Source organism: Fukomys damarensis, unplaced genomic scaffold (assembly GCF_012274545.1).
Source record: "Fukomys damarensis isolate Sample0158 unplaced genomic scaffold, DMR_v1.0_HiC HiC_scaffold_29, whole genome shotgun sequence".
NCBI lineage: Eukaryota > Metazoa > Chordata > Mammalia > Rodentia > Bathyergidae > Fukomys > Fukomys damarensis.
The window spans coordinates 12,966,135-12,977,985 of NW_022900941.1; the positions used below are offsets into that span (position 1 = coordinate 12,966,135).

Genomic DNA, 11,851 nt, shown 5'->3' on the forward strand with positions numbered 1-11,851 from the left:
TTTTTTTTTTTTTTTTTTTTTTTTTTTTTTTTTTTTTTTTTTTTTTTTTTGATACTGGGATTAAGTACCGGTCCTTGGGCTTGCAGCAGAACCACTAAGCTAAATCCCAAGCCCTACTGGGGTTTTTTCTACTTCTGATCCTTTGTCTGATTTGTACAAATAAATGAACATTTTATTTGGAGATATGAATCATACACATGACCCACTGGAAGAAAAAAATACATTAAGCACAAATTTATGAAATTGAAAACATGAAGAGATTCCCAGTAGCTAGAGTCAACACTGTGGGATTTCTAAGATGCACGTTCATCAGATGCACTAAAGTATGTGTGCCCCATACTTCTGTCAAGTAGACAAGTTCCAGATTTATGGCCACCATGCAGTAGAAACTGGGTATCACCGACTCTCTTTGCTTTTGAGTGATCACTGCCTAATACTCTTCACAAAAATGCTATGGTTCCAAAACAATAGTCACTCGACAACTTCCTTCAGTTATAAAAATAAAGCTGACTGGAATGAGGAGGAGCTAAATAAAAGAATCATTTATATGTATTTTCTTAGTAGTCATCCTGGATAAGGCACAAGCTTCCTTAATTGCTTCTAAGAGGGACATTTTCTCAAACATTTAAACTTCCTACACTAATTATATTATTTAACAAACAATTTATTTTTATAAATTGCATTCTATTCCAATTTAATATAGGTTTGGTTCTTGATCATTTTCATTACTGTGATACAGAAAATCTCCCTGCACAGTAGAAGGAGTTTTCCACACACTGGTTTTATGTCACAGAGACTTAAAACATAACCTCAGTGAAAAGCATTTCCAGAAAACTCAGATACAATTGCTGCACTCAGATTAACATGTAATACTGAAAACCAAGATGACATTATCCAGTTAGAGTTTTTCAATTTAGACTGAATTTCCTGTGGGTGCTGCCGCCCTCCCTGTAACTCTGTTGTTGACTTCTTCCCTATTTTCTGCCTCTTACTGACAACTTTCTTGTAAGAATCACCTATATTTATGACGGGCTCACTGTCCTTCTGACGCTCATCCACAGCAGACTTTTCTGTCCCTGCCAACTCACTCAAGGTCGCCAATGAACTAGTAGCAAATCCAATGGTAACTATGAACTCAGCTGGTGACTCGGGGACTCGGCTCTGATGAGGATACTGCCGTGGCTGCATCTCTACCTTTCCGTCTTCTCTCTCACAGTCCAGTTTCACTGGCATTAAGTGCCCAATAAGAATTCATTTAATCAATGAGGAATAAATATGACTTCATAACTCCAAGAGAAGGCAAAAAAATAAAATGAAAAATAAGCAGTATGCATTGTTTCCATTAAGTGAAAAATGTGCAACAAGGGCAATTTGTCAATAAGGGTGCTGTTTATCCTGTCAAGTTTTTCTTTCATTATTGTCATTCTTGGAGATCAATACAAAGGCCATTTCTTTTATGAATTAACTCGGTTCATCTATCACATCAGATTTAGCTTTATTTATAATTTTATTTACTACACTGGCATGAGGTCTCTTTATGCTTCTATTTACTGTGTCCTGAATGGTTTCTTGTATAACAAGCATTTACAGTGTATCATTGGAAATGCTCCAGAGAAACCATATACCTCCCTGTACTGCACTCAGAAAATGTCTGACAGACATACGTGTTCAGAGGCTGTGGAAAAATTTTATTAATTATCCCTTTAAAATTTTGGAACTTAAAAATATTTATAAATCATTCAGGAATACTGGTCTCATTATTCTATATAATCAGATCATTAAAAGTAGTGGTACATTTTTCTCATTTAACAGATTAAAGACTTTATGGAAATTTTCAGAGCTAAAGATGTGTCAACCATGTAATTTCCTTTTAATAAATTTTTTAAAATTATACTTGATATAGTGTCTCATTTAGTCGTTACCCTATCAAATGTAGAGACTTATTTGAATAAAATACAATTGTATTACAATTGTGTAAAACTGTAATACAATGGCCTTGCATAAGTATGGTATTTAAAATGATTTTCTGTTTTGAGAATTTTATTTCTCTGAACTTCATGAACGCTTTAGAACACATTATAATTTATATGTTTTTATTTTCCTTAAGAACTGGGTAATGATATCAATTAGAGAAAAAGAAGCTTTACAGACTCCATATTAGCGCCATGGTTAAGAGCACTGGCTGCACTCACAAACTGACCAAGTCCTAAAAGATCGTGTAATAGCCTTCACATTTGCTATTACATTATTTTATTATTCTTTATGTGACTTCTCACCGACCCACCCCTTTCCCACTGGCATTTATAGAAAGTAAATGTCAATTATTTTAAAAAGGAGAAATGTCACATGTTACTTCCTGAGTCTTCTATGAAGGTTATTTTGATTATAACTGATTTCTATGAAGTAATAAAAAGGAAACCTCCACACCAGAAGGGCACCCACAGAACCATGAAGATCACTGGCATCTTCCAGGACAGTGGTGGTGAACCTATGGCACCTGTGCTACAATGGACTGTCATCACGGAAAGCTCTAAAAGCTTCACCATCACTGCCCTAGGACACGTCACTGTGCTTCAGAAAATATACTGAGGAGAAAAGAAAGGTCTGGAGTTTGAGAGTTGTGGGCACATGGACAAGCAAAGTGACAATGGGACAATAAGATCACAAGGACTCTTGAAACATAGATTGAGAATGGCAGGCAAAATGTTGAGGGAAAAGTTAACGGCAAATGACTTGCTTAAATCCTTGTGCTGAACCTTAACAGTGATCCCCTTGAGGACTCCTTCTGAAGGAGAGGTGAGAAGTAGAGTCCACAAACAGTAATCCAAAGAGCCTTTCATTGAGGAAAAGACTCATTAACTTACGATGATTTAGGGCCCCAAATATGTGCTGTATTTTATAGAACAATGGGAAACATCCACTGCAACAGACAATGCTGGCTTTGTACACAAAAAACACATGTTCACATGCCAGCCCTGCAGTTCATTTTCTCTGAGGACATATCTGAGTCACTTACTATCCCTAAAATTTGGTTTCTTGAATAAATTTATCAGCAGGATTAAACCCACGTGTATGGAATTCCCTAGTATACCTGGAACCTAAGAGCCCAGTGTCTTAGCTTTAATCTCAGTGACAAAAATCTAAGTTTTCATGTCTCCTATGGAACCTGTTAGACCTACTGTGTCTATCACAGAAGTTTTAGTCATGTGCTTTGTCCTTCCCTCCCCCAGCCCCAACACACTGTTCAGTCTCAGCCTAAATATATAGATTTTTACGGTCTTATTAAGAAAATGACTTTGTTAGTTAGATAATGGTTTCTAATTTCACTCTTCAGAACCTCATTGAAAACAAGCTTTCCCAATATGCCATAGGCCTGAAACATCTTGATCAGGGCTTAAGTCTGTCATGGCATCAGTCTATATCAAGCATACACCTAGTTGACTTAAAAGTTCACTGACACTGAGGATCACATAATGTGTTGGCCAATACAGCATGTCCACATTTCCACTAACTCCTCTCCTCCCTGCCATCCAATGCTCCTTGTTAGTGCTCACTCCCTGTGTCTGCCATCTCAAGGTACTAATCACCAAAACCAGGAGTCACAGAATCATCCTTGTCTTTTCTTATGTACCCCATCTGCTTAGCCACTAAGACCTATTTCAATGCCTGATCAATTTTAGAATCTTTCCTCCTCCTTCCAAGTGCTTTAGCCTTAGTTCCATTGTTCATTATCTCCTGACGGAGCGTAGAAAAAGCATTATAGCTACTCACCGGTCCTTCCCATTATTAGATCCCTGTTTCACACTATAACCAAAATGATCCATTTACATGGAAGAGCTAATCTCATTACTCCCATACTTGAAAACTCTTCTAGTTTCTCCACTTTGTAGAAGCAAAATAATTGAAATGCCAGATGATTGTTAGAGGTCACTACCCTCTTTTCTTACTGCCTTCCTTTGCCTTAAATTTGAAGCTATTTCAAGTAGATTGCAGTCCTCAGGCATACACTATGCTGTTTAACACTTCTGTGCTTAAGCAAGCTGTAACCTCTGCTTGGGTTTTCCATCTTAATGTCTTCTCATGTTAATGCCTCTCAATTTCACATGCCAGCTCAGGTTTCCCCCATAGGAAAATGTCTGTGAATCCCTACACTGGCCTGAGCCTCATTTCTATGCTTTTGCATAGGATTAAAAATATTACATCAGAGATAGACTATTTGCAAATATTGTTCAAGAAATAAAATTGATTTTCTAGATGATTCTTACCTGTAAAATTCATAATCAAATAGACTAATTCAGTTCAAATCTTGACATATTGTGCCAAGATAAGTTGCAGGGTCTGAAGCCCAGCTACTAAACTCCGGCTTTGAGACTTTCCCAGGAAATCTTTACCCAGAGTTCAACTGATAATTTGCACATGATTAAAAGTTAATGGAGATTTTTTTAAATTGAGTTTATTGGTACATTTTAGGGATACAGTACAGTTACATTCATTGTTAGGATCTTGTACCACTACATGACAGGTCTTCGTTCTCATTTTTTCCTCTTGTCCCTGACCTCCCTTCACCCCTCCTCCCCTACCCATTTAAAACCACTTTATTTCCATCTTTTCATTTTCTCACATTTTTTCTTTTCCCTTATTACCTTTCCCCTACCCTTCCCACCTTCCCTACACCTTTAGACCTTTTCTTCCCATTTCACAATGTCAGTTACCTCATTAGGATCTTATGTACTATTACAGTTTATTCACACCAGAGAAATTATTCGGTATTTACACATGTGTGACTTATGTATTTCACTTAGGAGTATATCCTCAATATGTATCCATTTTCCTATGAATGAATCTAATTTCTCATTCTTTATGGCTAATATTCCATTTTATAGAAAAACCACATCTTCTTTATCCAGTTTCCAAATGATGGGCAAATGGGCTGTTTCCATGTTTTAGCTATTACAAATTGTGCTGCTATAAACATAGGTGCGCATATATCCCTGTGGTATGATACTTTTAATTCTTTTGGAAAGAAACCCAGCAGAGGGATGGCTGGGTCAAATGGAACCTCTAGTCCCAGCTCTATGAGGTATCTCCACGTTGATTTCCATAGTGGTTGCACCAGTCTACACTCCCACCAACAATGGCGAAGGTCTCTATCTCAACTTAATAAAGGCTATCTACAAAAAACCAACAGCTAACATCATATTAAATGTCCAAAAACTGAAAAGTTTCATATGAAAATCAGGAACAAGACAAGGATTCCCACTAACACGACTCCTCTTTGGTAATGGAGATTTTTAACATCTGGTTCATTTTTATATTCTCAGCCATTGCCCAAACTTTATTTGATAGCTATTTGAAATAACTTGCAAGTAGGCTTTAATCTTCTCCCTACACAATGTATTTTCAAAAATGACAGATTGTTCCTAATGGGAATGACTAAATTCAAGTATCTTTCATTCATTTGTTGACAAAGACTTTTGTTTCTTCATTTCCAGAGAGTCTGAAAAATTCACTAATTCCAGAGTAAGATGAGGTAACCACTCACTTTTATTTTTAAGTGCCATCAAAAATAAAATAATCTATCTAGTCTGAACATCATTGGTATGTATTTTGTGCATATATATATATATATATATATATACACATACATATATGAAATTTGGAATCATATAAGTAGATATAAATCACATCCAGGCAAAATATGAGCACATGCAATGATACAAAAGTATGAAGGCAATTTTGAGAGGAAATGGGGAGAAGAAATAACATTACAAGTTTTTTTCTGGAATGAACAGATTTTTCTTGTATATTCTGTATAAAAATATATTATTTGTATTCTCTTGAAACTAAATCTGTTCAACTCACCTTCATATAACCAGTCAGCAATTCCATTAAAAATAATTCCTTCTTTTCCAGAAGATGTCAGTCGCAATGAACTGCTCTTTATATCAGGCTGATAGTAGATATTATTTTCAAAAATATAAATCTGGAGCAGGAAACATGAAACAAAGAAAAATTCCAACATGTTAGAAAGTCTATTTTTACTTTCATACTATAGAATAATCACTGAATAGTTAGGTATTTTATCAATGCCTGCTTTTAAACTGTTTTTATTTAATATGTATATTTGTATAGCATTCTATGAATAATGGCTTTTTTCCCCTATCATATTAATATCAAGTTGTCATTTGTAATTACATGGCACTGGGAACTGATACTTTTAGATTCATATTTTCAGCAATAATATTTCATCTATTTGGTAACATCTCCCCCATACCACAAAATTGGTTTGGCTATAAGATAACATTTTCTATGCTTAGAAGACATTTAACTGAAACTAGACAGCATTTTAGTAACAGCCAGCTGACTGAAAAGCTTCAATTTGGGGTTTTTCTCAAAACGCATTTGGTGATCAATAAAATAATGCATACTTAAAAATTTCTGATTTTTATCCAGCTTAACTCATAGATTCACTGATGATAAGAAGCACTAGTAAAATGTCTTTGAACTGACAGTAAAAAATAGTTCAATATACACCAACATTTCTTGGCAACTCTTTCCTTAATAGCATACCAATAACAATAACCTTGTGCCGGAGAGCTAAAGAGTTTTAAACATATTACAGAGATTTTCAGAATAGAATTGGCAAGGATAGGAACAATGGTTCCACATAAAATGTGTCTTTGTTATAGATAATTTGGAATAAAATTACTTATTCACTCTACAATGTCTGTAATGCCAAATGTTAAAACTGTTTATCTGTGTGTTGTTATACCCTTCCACAGAACACATTTCTTTCACATTTTAGGAAGTCAGATTGCTATTTAGATCAAACGCCTTACTAAAAGGGTGAAAGATGTTCCAATATCTATGTGTCCAGCATGCTTTATGGTTATACACACAAAAGCAAGGTGAGCAAACACAGGAACTTCTGAAATTATCATCTAAATAACTGCAAGGTGCAAAATATTTAATCTAGATGTTCAGTGTGATTAAAAAATCATAATGTCTAGAAAACTTCACTGATACTTTATTTTGGTTCTGGAGATTTGAGGATATCAGCATGTCTAATTAATCATTCCACCAATACATGTCTTTTATATTACAGGCAAGGATACCAACCTAAGAATAAAAATATTGGAGATAAAAATGACGGTGCACTGGAATGCTTTAAAGGATGGGCTTCACAATGAGGAAGTTTAAATTTATAATCCTGGTGACCTTGGTAATTTGCTTAATCATCAGTCTTTTTTAATGAAATATGGGTAGGAATTGCATACACTACAGATCTATGGTGAATAACAAAATGACAAACGTAGAATATTGAACACATGTGGTATTACTGAAGAAGACACAAGTAAACATGGTTCAAGATCCTGAGCTCTTTGTAGGATACAAAATCTAAATCAGAATAAAATCTTTATTGCTTCAGCAATAAATTAAATTATCCCCAACTATCCCCAACTACTGGCCGATAGTAGATACTACACTCTTTAATTCTGTGTTGGTACTATAGTAGTACTAGAATAGTAATAGTAGTGGGAGAAGGAAAAGGATTAACAAATGATCTTTCTTATTTTCATTTCAATTAGAAAGATTTCAGATGGTAATATGAAATAAAAAATAAACTTCTACTGAAAGCATAGATCACATTGTGGGAGCCCAGTCATGGCCCACTGGAGTTTGACATTTGGAAAATAACTTCTTCCTGTATAATTAAGGCATCAACATTTGCTACTTTTCAAGGAAACTGTTTGTTGAGCTTGTTTTGATTCTTTGACCCTGACATAACAGGAAACTCGTTAGCGGAAGATCTGATGTTATCTGTAAGAGTCAGGAAATCCGGTCTTTGCATAAAGATAAAAAAGATTGCTTGGTGTTTTCTGTTGTTGTGTGCCCTTAAAAGCTTCCTGTTGATGTGAACCTATAAAAGGAGCTGTTTCTGTGAAATAAATTAGACTTCTCTTCGTCTCCACTCAGGCTTGAGTGTTCTTTCCTTTCTCAATCCTCACTCCCCGACTCAGGCATGTTCGTGTGTGATGGCTGGACTGCCACAAGTGGCACCCGAACAGGGACCTGAGTATCAAGGGATTCAGTGAAGGACACTGCTGGATAAAGAATAAAAGGAGATCTCGATGAAAAGAAAAAAGAGGACCTTCAAAAGGAAGTCAAAAAGAGGAGCAGTGAGTTTTCTTATAAATATTAAAAATGGGAGCTAGCAACAGTCATAAAAATGGGAGCTAGCACTAGTCGCTTGCCTTTTGTATATATGTTTAAAAGTTTATTGAGTGTAGAGGAACCTGAGTATGATAATTGTAAAATTGAAAGTGAAACTATCGTTCCAACGGCTCCGCCTAATTGTAAAATTGAAAGTGAAAGTATCGTTCCGATGGCTCCGCCGGAACCTCTAGGTTTTGAAGTAGAAACTGCTAAATATTATGAAAATGTATGGCCGCCTTTAGTGACAGCAGCCCATACTGAGGGTTCACAAAAAATTCAGTTAGAAGATAGGATGGAAAAATTAGAAAATATGATAGAAAATCTGTCTAAACAAATGCAAGCTCAATGGACTAGTCATAAACGCCCTAAAAACAAGCCTAGTACAATAGCAGATCTTGATCCTTCTCCTTGTGACAATCAGAAAAGGAGCCTTCTTTAATTGCTTTGGCTTCAGGACCTCCTGAAGGCTGGAAGCCTGTGAGAGTAAACTCCCAACTCCTTAAATCTCCAGTTCAGCAGTGTTTACAACAAGCCTTTAAAGAAGGTGAGGATGTATCTGCATTTTCTCCGGCCTGCCCAGTTTTTGAGGCTCAGGATGCTCAGGGAAACCTTGTTCGACATCACACCCCCATCCCTTTTAAACAATTAAAAGAATTGAAAATGGCTTGTACCCAATATGGGCCGACTGCCCCTTTTACGTTAGCCATGCTAGATTCTCTCACAACTGATGCCTTGCCGCCTTTTGATTGGAAACAGATTGCTAAGGCTTGCCGAGCTGGAGGAGATTATTTGTTGTGGAAGTCTGAATATGCAGAACAATGCCAGAGAATAGCAGACCTGAATAGACAGCAAGGAGAACTTAATGCAACTTATGAGATGCTAGCAGGAGAGGGACCTTATGTTGATGTTACTCAGCAATTGGGTTTTCCTCTAGGAGTATATACTCAAATTAATGCAGCTGCCGAAGTGTCTTGGACAAAATTATCTTCCTCTGGACAGGCTACAGAGGATCTCTCTAAAATCAGACAAGGGCCCGATGAACCCTTCCAAAATTTTTTAGATCGTTTGTTGCAAACAGCTAGTAGAATAATTGGAGAATCAGAAGCAGAAATTATCTTAAACAATTGGCCTATGAAAATGCAAATTCTGCTTTCCAAGCTGTCCTTCGTCCTTTTAGAAAGAAGGCTGATTTATCATTTTATGTTCGTTTGTGTGCTGATATAGGTCCCTCTTACACTCAGGGCCTTGCCATGGCTGCAGCTTTTCAAGAAAAAACTGTAAAAGAGGTCTTATTTCAACAACATAGAAGCAGCCCTCCAAAAAGGGGGAATAATGGAAATTGCTTTGGCTGTGGTCAGGCAGGACATTTAATACGAGACTGCCCACAACATAAAGAAAATAGACCTTTTTCAAAACCTCCTAAAGAACCTGGTTTATGTCCTAGATGTAAAAGAGGAAATCATTGGGCCAATGAATATAGATCTAAAAGGGATGCTATGGGCAATCCTATCCAGTCAGGAAATGGGTGAAGGGGCCAGCCTCAGGCCCCATATCAAACTTTTGGGGCATTTCAGGATCCAACCCCTCGGATCTTCCCTCAGTCAAAAAATCCGTTCAGGACTTATTCCGAGCCACCCCAGGCAGTGCAGGATTGGACCTCAGTTCCCCCTCCTATGCAGTACTAACCCCTGAAATGGGAACACAAGCATTACCCACCAGAGTTTTTGGGCCATTACCCAGGGGTACCCTAGGTCTTTTATTGGGTAGAAGTTCCTCCACCATGAAAGGACTCATAATTTCCCCAGGAATTATCAATGAGGATAGTACTGGAGAAATTAAAATTATGGTTTGTTCTCCTTCTCAAATTTCTGTTATTCAGCCTGGACAGCGTATAGCTCAATTGGTTCTTTTACCCAGGATAGTTACTTCAGGAAAATATAAAAAAGCCATTAGAGGGAATAAAGGCTTTGGGTCCTCAGATGTTTACTGGGTACAATCTATTGGAGCCAATAGGCCAGAGATAAAACTGTTAATTCAAGGAAGTTCTTTTATTGGGTTATTAGATACTGGTGCTGATGTCTCCATTATAACTGCTGACCAGTGGCCTTCTACATGGCCTTTGCAGGAGACTGTCTCTCAATTACAAAGCATTGGTCAAAGTAGAAATCCTAAACAAAGTACTGATATATTAAATTGGAGTGGTTTAGAAGGACATTGTGGGACTTTTCAACCATATGTTATTCCTGGCCTCCCAGTTAATCTATGAGGAAGGGATGTCATGCAACAAATGGGAGTTTATTTATATAGCCCTAATCAAAAGGTCTCTAACCAAATGTTTGATCAAGGATTTTTGCCTAATGTTGGTTTAGGAAAGGAAGGTCAAGGAATTCAATTTCCTGTGACTCTGTCAGCTCATCCTCATAAACAAGGACTGGGATATTTTCCCTAGGGGTCATTGACATGCCTGCACCCCATGCAGATCCAATAGTCTGGAAAGATGAAAAACCTGTTTGGGTTGACCAATGGCCCTTAACTAGTGAGAAATTAACAGTTGCCCAACAGTTAGTGCAGGAACAATTAGGTAAAGGCCACACTGAACCGTCTGCTAAAGAAAAAGTCTGGTAAATGGAGATTATTACAAGATTTAAGAAGGATTAATGAAACTATGGAAATCATGGGTGCATTACAACCTGGTTTCCCCCTTGCCTCTGCAATACCTAGAAATACTTTGAAAATAGTTATTGATTTAAAGGATTATTTTTATACTATACCTCTAGCCCCTACAGATTGTAAATGATTTGCTTTTATTGTCCCTTCTATTAATTTCCAGGGACCTATGCAAAGGTACCAATGGAGAGTTTTGCCTCAAGGTGTGGTAAATAGCCCTACCCTATGTCAAAAGTTTGTAGCGCAAGGCTCTTTCCTGTATTAGACAAAGTTATCCTTCTGTTTATATGATACATTATATGGATGACATTCTCTTAGCAAATGAAGATGAATCATTATTGCTCACTGTATTTGTTTATTTACAAAAGGTTTTAAATGATTATGGGTTAGTTACTGCTCCTGAAAAAATTCAACAGGAGTCTCCTTTTTCATATTTGGGATATAAGCTATATCCTCAAAAAATATTTACCCAAAAGTTACAGATTCAAAAAGATAATTTGAAAACTTTGAATGATTTTCAAAAATTATTGGGAGATATAAATTGGATACATCCCTATTTAAAATTAACTACCGGAGAATTAAAACCTTTATTTGATATCTTGCAAGGGGATCCTGATCCTTCCTCCCTCAGGACCCTCACATATGAAGGACGATTGGCTCTTCAAAAGGTGGAAATAGCCATTTCTAATCAACAGATATCTTATTTTGATTATCAAAAACCCTTAGAAGCTTTTATTTTTCTAACCAAACATTCCCCTATAGCAGTTTTGTGGCAAAATGGACCTTTATTGTGGTTACATTTATCTGTTTCACCTGCCAAAAATTTACAACCTTATTATGAAGCTGTTGCCCAACTTGTTCAATCAATCCGATGTAATGCTCGGAAATATTTTGGTTTAGAACCTTCCATTATTGTAATTCCATTTACAGGAAAACAATTAGATTGGCTGTTTCAGAATTGTGATTC

General features: G+C 36.5%; 1 protein-coding gene across 4 annotated transcripts in view; it reads right to left on the reverse strand.

The window, feature by feature from the left end:
* Dpp10 (dipeptidyl peptidase like 10) overlaps positions 1-11,851 on the reverse strand; it is a 1,319,241-nt gene that overhangs the window by 99,000 nt on the left and 1,208,390 nt on the right. For all 4 annotated transcript variants that reach the window (XM_033757133.1, XM_033757135.1, XM_033757134.1 and 1 more), the window contains exon 8: positions 5,863-5,983. In XM_033757133.1, coding sequence (XP_033613024.1) covers positions 5,863-5,983 — 121 coding nt within the window. The remainder of the gene's footprint in view (positions 1-5,862; positions 5,984-11,851) is intronic.